Raw genomic sequence first — 15,246 nt, 5'->3', positions numbered from 1 at the left:
CCCCAGCCTGCCATTAAGGCATTATTTAGCATCAATGATGTATGCTATCTGCTATTCAAAACAGAAAAGTGACATGGTCAACCTAAAACCTGCACTGACTAAGTCTGGAACAGCATAGCCTAGCTGAAAATTTGACAATTGCCCCTCATGTATTACAGTAAGAATTCCTGAACTGAGAAATTTATGGCTCCTGTGAGTCCTATGGAGGCACTCTCAGGGGAGGTGGCCTATTGAATCTCTGCATGATTTACTACAAAGAAACAATCAGCCTTCAGGGGAAGGGGTGTGTGATTAATTCTGCCATTTCTTTTCATCAGCTCTAATAAGACCTTTCCCTTCTTGACTCAGTGAACCTAACAATGCAGGAGCCATGTTTCTCGAACCTCCAGGACTGACTATGGTAACACACTCTACATGGGGCTATCCTTGTCAGTATTTAGGAAATTTCAGTTTCATCAAAACTGCAGCTTGCCCATCTTTTGATACAACAGAAATCTAAACAGCTGCCAATTGTATTACTGAGCTCAATTCAAGGTGCTGGTGCTTAGCTGCATAGGCCCAAACTAGATGTTAGGTTTGTTCACAAGCCAGGTCAGGGTTTCCCAGACCCAACTATGATGTTTACACAGCCAAACATGATGTCGGGGAATTGAAGTTACCAACTGCTCCCGTATCCAATTCAGTTCAAGACTATGGTGTGGGAGGAGGAGGGACTTCAAACTCCCCCCACATGCTATTTTCCCAAGCCAAATGGCCTTGTGTGGGGGGGGGTAATTTGCTCTGATGCATCTGAAACTGTTCCAGCTCAAGAAAACTGCATGGAAGAAGGCCAAACCCTGTGTTGTGGTCCCAAGCTAATTCAGCACCCAGGTCCCCTTACCCTCTCAGAGAGAGCCCCCCCCCAAAAAACACTCTTGTTTTTGTTGCCTGATTCAGTCTGTTTGTGGCCCAAATCGGCCCCAAGCGTGCCGAGGAAGCCTGTTCTCTCCCCCTCCCCACCAGGCAGGTGAGTGGTGGCAGGAGAGCAGAAGGTAAGAGTAGGGGAAAAACCCACCCCTACCAGGGGACCTGGGATCTCTATTTCCTGAGGTTATATTTGGCTGTGCAAAAATTAGAGTCATGTTGGGAGACCCCAACTTGTGCCAGACGTAACTAATTTGGACCAAAATCTGTCACCAGACATAACTAATTTGGACCAAAAACTGTCACAACTAGGGACCCACTTGGTTAATTTACCACCTCTTCCTGTACTAACATACCTGCCAACTTGGATCCATACCACTACTGTTTTTAACCATTTAATTTATTTGCCAGATAAACTTTGGCCACATCAATCTCTTTCACCACTGCACCCCATTTTACAGAATGGCCTTTCCAAAAAGGTCCACAGAACACTCAGATCCAGTAAGCCAACTTTCCTCGAGAGGATTTTTGAATATGAATATCTCACACACAGGTTTGTTACTGCTTTTTTCAGCAAGTTACTGTGATCATTTTTAGCAATTTATAACTGGTGCTGCTGTTAATTTATTGGTGTTAAATTTTTTTATAGGGAATGTTGTATTTTAAACTTTGTTACTACATAAGCTGCTCTGAAATTTCTGGAGAGGTAGAATATACATTTTTAATAAATAAAATTCAATCTCCCCACAATGCAAAAGCACAGCAGAACTGCCATTCCTCTGAGGAGACAGCATGTTGTACTTCAGCATGAGTTCCTGCTCTGGGTTTATCTTTCAATTAGAAGCCTGTTCAGAAGAGTGACTCGCACAGAGATACAGGGTGGGACTCCATTGGAAACAGGGAATTTTGCACATGCTGGCCATTTTCACACAGCTAAACCCTCCAGAAAATTGCACAAAACTCACGGCACAACAGTTGTCTTCATAGCATGATATCCCATTTAATGGGACGATTTCTGACATCATTGCACCATTAAACGGGAAATTGCACTATGAAGACACCATTGTGTCACAAGTTTTGTGCGATTTTCCAGAGGCATTAACAGGAGTGTGAAAACGGCCACTATAAGCAAGTCTTTGGGGGCAGAAGAGTGAAACATGCCTCCAAAATTAACTCAGGAAAGAAATACATCTAACAATGCAAAAAATATTAAAGAGCAACCTACAACTAAAGCCAGAGATGTGTCTATTGAGTTTAGTGGATATTTCAATAGAAAATGAATTTGGAATTTTGATTAGATATATGACAACGGCTGCAAGAATAATTTATGCACAATATTGGAAATCGAATAAATTGCCAACAGTAGATGATTGGCTAATAAAAATGTTGGAGATTGCAGAAATGGCAAAATTAACGGAACTGCTGAGGGATTTTGTGAAGATCTCGAAACCTTTCATGGACTTTCTGTATATAAAAGAGAAGTCAGAATTCATGATCTGTGAATTTGAAAATTAGAGTTATAAGGTTGGCAACAAATGATAGTCTGAAGTAAGAGGGAAAAAATGCATATATCTTCGCAGTAAAGTCGAAGTTATATGTTTAGTTAAGATATGGGTATTATGGAAGAGTTATTAAGTAATAAGAAAAAAAATTCTGTATAATGTTTAAATGGTACGTCTCCTTCTATGTTCTTGTTTATTTGTTTGTTTTTATTTTTTTGTTTCTTTATGTGAACCTTTGCTTGTCGTTTGCTGTAATAAAATAAAATTTATTTTTTTTAAAAGCAATTAATAGAATAAGCAGGCTATTCTCACCCAGCATTAAAATGCATTATACCATGTGTACTGTCTAACTCTGTTTTGTCTGTCTCTGAGAGACATAGTCCTGGGAAAAAAAATTAACTCAGGAAAACTTGTTCATAAACCAGCAGAAATTGGAGGAAAGGCAACATAAGGCATACTCCTCAAAGGACAACGTTATATACAAGCATGCAGTTACCAATTCCCATCACTCCTGTACTATGCCACGCTGTCCTGAGAAGCTGCCTCCTGCAGCCAACCAAGTATTGGATTCCACCACTGGAGGCCTGGATTCAAGCCCCAGGTCTGCCAAAGACTCATACAGGTCAAGTCAGTCTCAATCCTTCCGTCTCTAAAATGAGCAGGCCCTCGAAAGTAGTTTGTCTTATTTTATTGACAAAAATTTATTTCTAGTTGGCAACTCCCACACTTTGTACAATCAGAGGCAGCTGAGGGAGGACAAGCAAAGCCATAGAGGGGGGCTGGATGTGACCCTACAGCAAGGATGGGACATGCCCTTTTCTTTTCCACCACTGTCTCTCCCTTCAGCTGGCTCTGATCTGACTCATCCCTCTATAAATCAAACTGCTCCACCGCTGCCTCAGGTTTAATGAACTGCAAGGCCCCTAAAGCCCAGCGCGTGCATGTTCTCTCTCCCCTCTTCCCCTCTGCTGCCAAGCAACCCTGCAGGGAAACTGCCTTGCTCTGAGAACGCCGAATGACAGGCTCCTCTGCCAACCTGTGCCTACCTTCACAGCAAGTTCCCTCTTCAGCGCAGCGGCCTCCAGGGAGGGAACACGGCAGCCATTCAACAGCCACAAAGGGATTTTTCTGCAATGCTGTGGCAGAAGGCAATGGGAACAGCAAAGCCTGGCATCACCTTAGAGACTCACAAAATTTATTCCAGCTTCAGTTTTTGCGAGATACAGCTCACTTCATCAACTTATACTGGAATCCATTTTGTGAGTTTCTAAGGTACTACTGGACTCTTGTTTTGTTTTGTTGCTGCTGACCAACATAGTTACCCACTTGGGATAAAGAAACATCTCTCACACAACTTTTGTTGTAATGAACAGGAAATATGAGGCACAGAAACAATGCAAACACATGCAGCTAAACATTACTAGAATTATTAGATACTTATATCTTGCTTTTCTTCTTAATGGGGACACAAAGTGACTTACAATATTAGTCTTCCCTCCTTCATTTTATCCTCACGACAACCACCCTGTGTGGGAGGGCAAACTGAAAGAATGTGACTGGCCCAAGGTCAACCAGTAAGCCTTCCTGGCAGAATTGGGATTCAATCCTGGGCTTCCCAGATGCTAGTCCAACACTATAACCTCTATACTACACTGGCTCTTTGCCAATAACCTTCTGCACTAAAAATACAACAAAACTCCAGAAAACGTGTCTGTTGCTACTGCACCCAGCAGTTGAAATGTGCAATTTACTCCTTTATTATCTTCCCCTCATTTCTCCTCAAAACCACCATACCAAGCAGATAGTGTCTCCATTTGCCAGACAGGGGCCGTAAGGCAAAACAAAGCAATGTCAAAAGTCAAAAGACAGCAGAGATGAGACCTCCAGTCATTAGCTGGGCACAAATCCAAACCTCTTGTTACTGGACACTTTTTGCTCACTTTGTGTGAACGGTCATAAGACAACCTGCAACAGCCAACCTTACCTGCCCATACGCTGCTAGAATCACAACGCTCCTCAGCTATCCTCCCCTGCTTCCCTATCAGACCCAACTGCTGGGCCTTACCCCACTTTATACCTCTATTATACACCTCCACAGCCCCCAGGGCGGGAACATTCTGTACAGAACTTGGTGCACTGCAAATGCTACATAAATGGCAAGAGATGTGTGTGACACCACCATGAGAAACCCTCTCCCATGTACCTGGTCTACATATACGCAAACAATCACATGCAGAAACACATCGAAGGGCCGACCAAACAAGACAATACCGTGTCCCCAAGTCAGCCACAAGGACAGGACACCATTTCAGATCTTATTTTTTACTTTTAAAAATGCCATAGGGGCTCACGTCTCCCCTCTGCATGCCATTTTCAAGAGCCAACTCAGGGATGTTAAATCATCTAATTTGACCCCAAGACTCAACTGAGACAGAACTGCTGGGAATGAAGTGCCACGCACCTGCCTCTCCCAGGGATGGCTCACTGTGAGTAATATGCTGTGTTAGCTCAATATGTATACTTATTTTTGTATATGCAAGTTTTTTAAACAATATGTTAACATTAAAAGGCATCCTGTTAAACAGAGCTTCTGCCTGAAATGCTGAAGACCTACTGTCAGATTTAGAGTAATCTCACTCTCTGACATTTTGTGGTTGGCTGCTCCTTCCATGGCAGCCATTTTGAGGTTGGCTCTACCTCCAAAAGCAGCCATTTTGTGGTTTCAATCACCACTCTGTGTCAGAATTCCAAAGGGGCCTATAGGCTAGAAAAAGTTAGTAACTCCTGCCCTGAACTATTTTTTAAAAAGCTCTTAAAAGGTTGAAGGGTGTGAAAAAAACAAAGCTTGGCTCTACTCCCCAGACTGACTACAGGTGGGAGTATCCACATGAATGCTCACCTGAAGTCACCATGCCATTTCTCCAACTGAGCCAGGGATAGGGTTTTTTGCTCCAAAAAAATTCACTAACTGGGGACAGGAAGCAGAATTAAAAAAAAAACTTACAGGGGTGTTCCATTCACTTCATCTAAAACAGCGCATTCTAAAACACCGGTACCCCTTAATGAGACTACATTTCTAAGGGTGACTATTAAACTGGCTTAAGAATACACCCATAAACCACTTTCATCCGCAGTGATAAGCTTCTGCCTGAAGAATTGACCTGAATAGCCTAGGCAAGCCTTAGCTCATCAGATCTTGGAAACTAAACTGGGCTGACCTTGGTCAGTAACTGGATGGGAGACCTCCAAAAACAACCAGGGTTGCTAACTATGCAGAGGCAGGCAATGGCAAGCCACCTATGAACATCTCATGCCTTGAAAACCCCAGCGCGGGTCGCCATTACTCAGCAATAACTTGCCAGCACTTTCCACCACCAACTTATCTAATAAAGGAAAGCAGGAGTCCCAGGAAAGAGCTATTCATTCCAGGCAATCTAGGGATATTTACCATCCTTACTTTGTCTGGAAACCCAGTAATTGGAATTCTCTGAAGGAGGGATCACCTCCATACTAGAAAAAAGGGGCAGTATACTACTACCCAGACACTTCAACGAGCACAGAAATTCTGGCATTTGAACAGGTACCATGTCACAGCACAGATGCAATGGAAATACAAAACCAAGTTCAAACACATCCACTTGGGAAAGGAGCCTTAGACATTGCAGACCTTTTCAGGCATCATATTTCTGGTGCTCATTTCTGGGATGCTTGGAGAACACAGCGCACACCATTGCCTTTTGGTGTGAAAAAGTCTGCACATGTATTTTGCTGCTTCAGTACACACAAAGATATATCCTTTAAAAGATGGATTTGGAGTAGTACACACCATGGTTGAAAAATGTATTTGCCTGTTTCACACAAAATGGTGATTGCGCATACCAAGAAGATCATGCGTGGCATGCTCTCCTGGATGCAAGAGAGGAGCACCAGAAATGTACGTTTAAAAGACCCAGGATATAAAACAGAGAACAGTGTCCAAGGACCTAATTCCAACAACAGCAGGCAAACATCTTTACATCTTGAGTATGCTCTAATTTGATGGGTCTTCTGCTTTTGCAAATCTACTCTTTCTCTGATTTTTATTTTCATATTATATTACTGCAGGTTTGGGATGTTCCTGCGGTATGGTTACTGTTTTAATAATGGTTGATTTTGTTTGTTTGTTTACCATACTTCTGAGTTTGTCAGGAGCCACTTCCCACTGTTGTCTTTGCAGAGGCGCCATAAAGTGCACTAAGCAGGGCTTTTTTCCAGCTGGAACGCGGTGGAATGGAGTTCCGGAACCTCTTGAAAATGGTCACATGGCTGGTGGCCCCGCCCCCTGAACTCCAGACAGAGGGGAGTTTAGATTACCCTCTGCGCCGCTGGAGCGCGTGCGGAGGGCAATCTAAACTCCCCTCTGTCTGGAGATCAGGGGGCAGGGCCACCAACCATGTGACCATTTTCACCAAGGGCAATTTAAACTTTTAAAAACTCCCCCCTTGTTCCAGCTGACCCAAAGTGACATCATTGGTCCTGGAAGCATGCGCGCACTTTGCATGCGTGCATATGGTACCAGGGCCACTACCTCCCGCCAAGAGTTGCCCCCTGTTCGGGCAACCCACTGAGTTCTACCACCTCTTCTCCCAGAAAAAAAGCCCTGGCACTAAGTAAATAAAATACATCTGCCAGGCCACTCCAACAGGATATGCCTTACACTGTGCAGTGTTCCTTTCAATGCTAGTGGCACCATTGACTGTTTTGAATTTTTCTTCATTGCTTTTTATTGATATTGTATTTTTAATGTACATCATGAATGTTCTGTTCTTTGAGAGCCACCCAATGTACTTCAAAGTAGAAAAGCCAGATATAAGTAATTTAAATAAAAACAAAAGCATTAACAATAAGGCACCTTACATTGTTATTAAATCAGTTTAACCAGCACAGCTCCTCTTAATACATCTGTTAGATGCCCCCTTCAAGGGACTACAGTTGTAAGAATGACTATTAAATCAGATGAGGAATACACTCAGAAACTACTTTTTGGAGAAATCCATGTACAGTTCTAATGGAAAAATGAGATGGAAATATCAACTTGCTTATGGATTTTGCCTTTTTATGGGCCTTAAGACAATTTCCACTCCAGGACCTTCACAGAAGACAGATGACATTTTAGAATGAGTAATGAAGAAAGAAGGGATTATATGCCAGTTCCCATCATGTCACAAACCACACTCCAAGCTACGTAGCAAGATGGCTGCACTAGAGTTTTGCAGGAAATGACAAACAATCATCTCAGAAAACATGCAGGGCGGGTCAAAGAATAGATTGTAACAGGAGAAATACTGTCCTGAGTTCTCAGGCTTAAAATGCACGAACAAATTATGTAAGTTTTATTATGGATGCACTGAGGGGCAAGATTCACGCAGGTCACCTCCACTAAAACCACAATAAGCAAGAATGGAACCTCCACGCTCAGCAGCAGGATACCTCTATAAGTGTTGGAGCCAAAGCAACTGGGGAATGTTCCCTTCATCTTGCTTTGTTTCTAAGCTTCCCTAGGGTAGCTAGCTGGTCAGTGCAGAAAGAAAATGTGTTGTAATATGGTCTCGCAATAAAATACTTACAGTTGTAAATCGGTCCATAACCCTAACCCTACATAACCAACACTGGAGCTAGCTCCCCAAGTTCCTATATCAAACATCCCCTTCAAATCCCAGTTTGCTCATCTCTCAGCCCCCTCCATGGCATACCCACAAAAAGGCTTTTGAACGGGAACTGCAGGAGTTTATTCCAGGCACAGCATTCCTACAAGTCCTAAGCAAGGGCTGTTGTTGCTTGGTACGTGGGGGAATGGCATGGGGACAGCTCTAGGTTGCACTGTCAGCATAACATATGAAACAAGCTGGGCTTGGCTCTTTTTCCCATCACATCAGACGTCAGGGGCCTTTTTTCAATGGCTTGGCACTAAAGATTCAAAAAACATGGATCCAATATGTCTACACAATGGATGCAATCTAACTAGGCCTCCCCTCAGTTACCACCACCCTAGGACAGTCCTCCTCAGGGGCCTTTCTGTCTCCTTGCACTGCAGTGTGGGTCAATTAAGTAGCCTGCCCTTAAACAAGCAACAGAACTGACCACAGCAGAATTTCCTACCCCTCCCCCAAGCTAGCGTTGCCAGATCCTGGTTGGGAAATGCCTGGATATTTAGGGGGTGGAGCCTGGACAGGGCGGGCTTTGGGGAGGAGAGAGACTTCAGCTGGCTATAATGCCACAGAGTCCACTTTACAAGGCAGCCATTTTCTCCAGAGGGACTGATCTGTGTCACCTGGAGATCAGTTGTATTTCCGAGAGATCTCCAGCCACCACCTGGAGGCTGGGAACCCTACATCCCACCCCAATCTGCATTTGGTGGTGGGAGATTTGGCAGAGCAGTCACATGAAGACACAGACAGGCGCACACAGGCTGTGTAGCACAAGCTCTATGTTGTAAATACACACAGGGGAAGTGGCTGCCATTTGCACTCAGAGTGTGGCCTCCTGAGGGAGAGCCTTGTGCAACCAAGTCACAAGGTAGGGGACAGGGACAGAGCCCAGACGCCAGGCCCAGCCCACCTTACCTTGTGAGAGTCAGCTGTCTCTTGGTCTGCAGTGGGGCCGCTGGTATCGATGGGGCCATTGGACGGCATGTTGGGGAGAAGCAGGGTGGTGACAGGGGGCTGCGAATGTTTTTTGAGCGTGGGGCTTTACTGACCAAAAAAACCAAAAGTTCCAAACTTAAAAAAAAATTAGACAGAAATGGAAGAGCTGCCCACGATGGCAGTCTGCTGGCCCCTCTGCCGGCGCGTCTGTTCTGGTTTTCCTGCCACCTGTAACGGGAAGAGGGAAGGATGGAGGGTGAGGCCCAGACTTGCAACGGGGAGCTGCTTCAATGGCCTCTCCCCAGCCGTGGGCAATCATTAACAAGGTACAGCCTTGACTCAGACATGCTGGGCCCCCTGTGAGTGCCACAGTCCGGCCCAGCCCAAGCCACTGACAGGGGATGCCCCCTCCCGCTCAGCCCCACAGTCCTTCCCTTCCCCTGCCCCAGAGGCAAGCTTTCTCTCCTCGAGCAGCAGCTGCCCTAGGCAAGAGACGGAAGTCCAGCACCTGTTGCTATGGGAAAAGCCAGCATATTAACCACAGCCCTCTCATGCGGCTGCCTCTGGCACCGGGAGCTGCTTCTGGAGCTTTCCAGACAACGGGGTGGGAGGAGGCGTGCAGCAGCCGCTGCTTCAGGGAACAAAACACCGAGGGGGAGTGGATGATGGGACAAGGGCGCTTCAACGGGGGGGGGGGGTGTCTGCTTCATACACCTTCAGTGCCACCAGCCTCCCTTAAGTAAGTCCCCCTCTTCAGCCACTGTCTGCCTGCTGGCCTTGACCTATGAATGCCAGCATCTGCTGCAAAAGAATTTCAGAAAGTACCCCAGCTGAGAAACAGCACCGCTTCGATATGCATTTAAGCCCACCTTCTGCCCCCAAATTGCCTCAGGACAGTTTGGCTTCTAATCTACTCAACCAGAGAGCAAAACAGGCAGAAGTTCACCCCTGGAAAAGCCAGGAGGACTTGCTACAACTTAGGGCACATCCTTGGGTCAACTGGAGAGGCATCTTCTTAAGTTCCACACTTCCCAGGCACATGTGGACAGCTTGGATCAGAACCACAGTGCAGAGCGAAGGGCTCAGGCTTCCCCCCCCCCACTGTGCTGACCCGAAAGACCCCAAGGGGGTCCTATTTGCCTTGTAGAGAGCTGCACGTATATTATGAGCTACACTTTATGTTTCCGCATTGAGGCAAACAGCGCCTCTGGAGCCTTCAGGTCAGAAGAATGGTACAAAGTAGGGAAAGCCTACCTCTCCACACACCACAGCCCAAATTCAAATCAGGCCTGGTACATCTGAGAAGAACGGCTCTTCAGTAGATGGCCTTTGACCCAGGGATGTCCTATTAAGCCGCAGCTAGGCAAGTGGGCCTTCATACTGCAAACTCCTGCTGCCTGTACTACTCACATCTTAGGACAGCAGTCTTCAGTGTTTCCAGATGTGGGACCCACATTTAACCCCCAAGGTGGCAGCATGGGACCCACTGAGGAACAAGCAGCTCACAATCACATGACGGGAAGAAGAGGAGCTAAAGCGATGACTTCCCCTGTTCCTAGGACAGGAAAGCCAAGCCAAACACCTGAAGGCACATTACAGACAAGCAGTGGAGGTATCCACTCCATCCCCTAAGCGGCTTCCTCTCACAGTCCTGCTGCATACATGTAAATAAAGGCAGGAGGCACGGCCCCTTTGCTCTCTACACTGCGCTTTTTTTCTGGAGAAAAAGGTGGTGGGACTCAATGGGTTGCCCTTGAAGAAAATGGTCACATGGGCTGGTGGCCCCGCCCCCTGATCTCCAGACAGAGGGGGGTTTAGATTGCAGTGGCGCGGAGGGCAATCTCAACTCTCCTCTGTCTGGAGACCAGGGGGCGGGGCCACCAGCCCATGTGACCATTTTCAAGAGGTTCCGGAACTCCGTTACACCACGTTCCAGCTGAAAAAAAGCCCTCTCTCTACACATGTGCACTAGGGGCAAAAGAGAAGCATGAGACTCCCTTGGACGTGCAACTACCCCAAAGCAGCAAAATAGGGGGGGAGGCCATGAAACTCCCCCGAGGGCCCCAATTCATGGCCTGAAGCTCACTACCTTAAGAAGTGCATGTGCTGGCACCTTCGAAGAATTCATTCGCTTCCCATTTCCTCCACATGCCTGCCGCAGCAGCAGCCTTGCCTTCTGTCAAGCCAGACTTGGCTCCCTCAGTCTGTCACCCAATCCCCCTCCTTCCATAATGGCTGTGCAAGCAAACTCTGCCAACACCCAGCAATCAATCATCCAGAGATTCCACATCCACATTAGGATCACAGCCCTGGAGATGGGAGAAGCTGGTGGTGGGGTGGGGAACAGAACACAGCCCTCCATAACAACCCCATGGCACGAGTCAGGACCCACACAGCTCACACAACAGAGTGCCTCAAACCGAAACCTGGATTACTGCAGGCTGCTTGACACCTCTAAATCAAAGAGCTCCGAGCGACCAAAAGTCAAGTCAAAGGAGAAGATGGAAGAGGAAACAAACATAAAATGCTTCGACGCTTGTTAAAGTCCCAGGCCAACCTCGCCAGGACTGGCTAAATTCTAAGCTAAAGAAACTGTGGACCATGGAATACTACCAGATCTAATTCAGTACTACCCAACATCCAACCCACAGTAGACCTCAACTTCTTGCCAAGGGCCTTAACCTTTGCAAAAGTCTTCTTTGCCTTACCAAATCACTTTCAACAACTCCCATAGTATGGCTGACACGTCTGTCTTAAATGTCTGTGCCACCAGTTGCCTCTACCTAGAACACATACCACTTTTCACTCCATTGCCAAAAGGGTTTCATTGATCAAATATCTCATCTTGGCCTGGTCTTCAAAGCCCTGCCAGGACACTCTGGTGGCCCTCTAACACTGACTCATTCAATCCCCATCTGTTTCTAGGGTAGCAAAAAGGGGTGAATTTTCCTCTCTAGGACTGGCCCTCCTGCCCTTCAGGAAACAGGCCTCACCCCTTCCCCAACACACAGACAGAGAAATCAATTACAAGTCTCAGCCCTGCCCAACACAAACACACTAGGCTGGGTCTTCACCCTCCCAGAACACAAGACCAATATTAAGTGAGCCATTAAATGGTTTGGAAGCTCCTAACACCGTAGCACTGATCAGGGAGCTCGGAGCAAGCCTTGAGCCGCAAGGAAAGGTGGGATATACATGTTTCAATAAATAAATGAGCCACTTTGAGCATTCAAGCTGCGGAAAGTGAGTTAAGCCCCAAAGGAGAAAGTGGGAAAGGGAACGAACATGCGCTAGAAAATAAAGAGCAAGACTAGGGTCCAGTAGCACCTTAAAGACCAACACTACTGCTACTGGACCCAGATCTTGCTCTTCTACTACAGACCAACACGGCTACCTACCTGAAACTATCTTCATAGAAAATAAAGACAAGAACCGCTGATGCAGTCACCACACCAGCAAACCCTCTCCCTGATTTTCAAAACATGCACTAATATGTTGGCACATCGCCCTACCCAGGAGGGGTGATTTTCTCTCTTCTCTCCCCTGCTTCCCTGAAGCTCCCGCAAACATTTGTTCTTAGCGCAGGGAAATTGAACACAGCTTCTCTGCACTGCTCTGATTGCCTTCCAGAAAGAAAAAGATGCAAAAAATAATTGGGCCAGGATCACCCCAGAGGAGCAAAGAAAGAACTTGCAGAGGAAGCCCCCCACCCCCGCCAAGCCCCAGCAACTTCCCACCGCTGTGCGTCTTGCCTACGCCAACCCATCAGAGAGCAGAGAAACTGCTCAGCTCAAATGCACTTGGGGCCCCATGCACGTCCCTTGAGATTTCAACTCCACCCTTTCCCAGAGGTGTGCCTCTCTCCATTCCTGGTTGCTGAATGCCCAAAACATTGCCAAGCAATGCAGCCAGGACACCACCACCATCTCCCCTCTCTGCTACCAGAGGAGTTAGCCGTGAGTCCAGAAGCACCTTTACGACTAACCAACTTTACTGTAGCTTAAGCTTTCGAGAATCTTACCCTCCATGCATCTGATGAAGAGCACTAAGAAGAAACTGGTCAGATATATAGGTGGAGAGGGGAGTAGATGCAATCAGTAGCTTCTGATAATGGGATCAGTTTGCTTCTGATAATGAAATCAGTTACTTCTGATAATGAGATAACCATTCATAGTCCCTATTCAAGCCAAGCCTGACTGAGTCAAATTTAAATATTAATTCCAATTCAGCAGCCTCCATTGGATTCTGTTTTTGAAAGGTTTCTGTTGAACTACAGTGACCTTTAAGTCTTTGATGGAATGTCCTGGTAGACTGAAGTGTTCTCCCACTGGTTTCTGGATGTTGCCATTTTTAATGTCAGATTTGTGTCCATTTATTCTTTTGCACAGAGGTTGGCTGGTTTGTCAGATGTACAGAGCAGATGGACATTGTTGGCACATGAGGGCATATTTCACCTCTCTGCTACCTGGCTTTCCTGGGCTCATGTTCTAGCAGTTCAGTCTGACCTAATGAAAGGCTAGGAGGGAGAAAAGGGAGCATTTCATTACAGGAATCTCTCCCACGTGGAAGGCGGAGCTGCCTTGGGCCTGCCAGTCACCCCCATCTGGAAGAAGAGGCACTCCAGATGACACTGAGAAGGCAAATTGGGCCTGCTCCTCAAAGTACCCCCTAGACCAGCTGCTGTGACTACCCAGAGCTTCCACTCTTCCACTTCTTTTACTCATTAGGTGAGACTGAACTGCTCAGAGGAAGAGCACGCAATCCTCCTGACATTTAACAGTTCTGTACTGGTGCCTGGGCAGGAGTAGGGAAACGCTCCTATGCCCTTCAGAGACACATGGCAGGGAGAAGTTTAGCAGGTGTCTTCAAGGCACCAGACCCTGCCTTCAAACTGGTATTTGAATAGCCCTACTAACCCAAAGAATCCCCAAACCAAGGCAGGAACACAGATGAGCAACTATGCTCCTACCATACAGTGGCCTCTATTCAAAAGCCAGGCATGCTACCAGCTGAACCTGATTTGCCAGCTCTCTCTTTTTTTGATTCAGCTGGCCTGTCCATGCTGATCCCATGTTTTTGTATTCTCATGGTTTGGACTTCTGTAATGCACTCTACATAGGGCTGCCCTTGGAGACAAACTGGAGAGTGAAGCTGGTTAAGAAGGCAAAAGGCTTGACTGGTGTTAGGGGGCTGGCCATTAGGAACACATCTTGCCTATTCTAAAAGTTTCATTCGCTGCCAGTTTATTTCCAGGTTCAATTCAGAGGCCAAGTTCAGTTCAAGCCCTTCTCAGCCTCAGACCCACATATCTAAGGGATCATCTCTCCACATACACCCCCTTACGTCTTCACCTTGCCATCTTCTGGTTGTTTGCTCTTTAAAAGTGGCACACTGGAGAGTGACACAGCCCCATTCGTCTCTCTGCAACTGCTCCAAGTTTATAGAATGGATTTTCCAAGGAGGCAGAGCAGCACTGTCCTTGGAAACTTTCAGGAAGCACCACAAGGCTGTTTTTAATGAACTGTAAGTTGCAGACATGCTATTCCCATTTTATTAGGCTTTGTTAGGTTTTATCATGCGGGAGTGGAATTTGGAATTTAATTGTTGTTTGATGCTTCAGTGATGTATCATAAGCTGCCTTGAGCCATGGGGAAAGGTGGGGTATATAAAAATAAATGATATAACAATATAAAACATTATATGTATATATACACCCCTCTAACCAACTAAACAAGATAGTTGGCCTCAGACCACTCTGCACGCCTCCTGAGAAGCTCTGTCTATTGGGGTCACAGGGGGCGGCATTCTGCACACTGAGTCTCACCTCTGTGCCCAAGCACTCACTTGGCGAACAAAAACGGTTGCATAAGGATATCAGAGAAACAGCCTCTAACTGGATCCGGGGCATTTGTTAAGAAACCAGTAACCACACCAGGGCTTTGACTGTGTGAACTGGAAACAAAATGAGCATTACAAGTGCCATGCTCAAGCAGCAACATGGGTGCACAAAACCATCCTGCAAAGTGCTCCTTCAGTACCATTCCAACTGCATGGGCCACCGATTCCAGAATAAATGCCGTGCTGACTTTATTGTAGCATAAGCTTTCGAGAACCACAGCTCTCTTTGCCAGATGCAACTGACGAAGAGAGCTGCGGTTCTTAAAAGCGTATGCAACAATAAAGTTGGTTAGTCTTAAAGGTGCTACTAGACTTTTTAC

General features: G+C 46.3%; 1 protein-coding gene across 3 annotated transcripts in view; it reads right to left on the bottom strand.

Annotated features, from left to right (window-relative positions):
* The window catches only part of DNMT3A (DNA methyltransferase 3 alpha), a 106,390-nt gene that overhangs the window by 80,144 nt on the left and 11,000 nt on the right, over positions 1-15,246 (bottom strand). For all 3 annotated transcript variants that reach the window (XM_054989182.1, XM_054989191.1, XM_054989215.1), the window contains exon 2: positions 9,008-9,256. In XM_054989182.1, coding sequence (XP_054845157.1) covers positions 9,008-9,076 — 69 coding nt within the window. In that variant the 5' untranslated portion in view covers positions 9,077-9,256. The remainder of the gene's footprint in view (positions 1-9,007; positions 9,257-15,246) is intronic.

This window comes from Eublepharis macularius, chromosome 1 (assembly GCF_028583425.1).
Source record: "Eublepharis macularius isolate TG4126 chromosome 1, MPM_Emac_v1.0, whole genome shotgun sequence".
NCBI lineage: Eukaryota > Metazoa > Chordata > Lepidosauria > Squamata > Eublepharidae > Eublepharis > Eublepharis macularius.
Note: the sequence above shows the minus strand (reverse complement) of the source record. Positions and strands in the feature narration are given on the sequence as shown.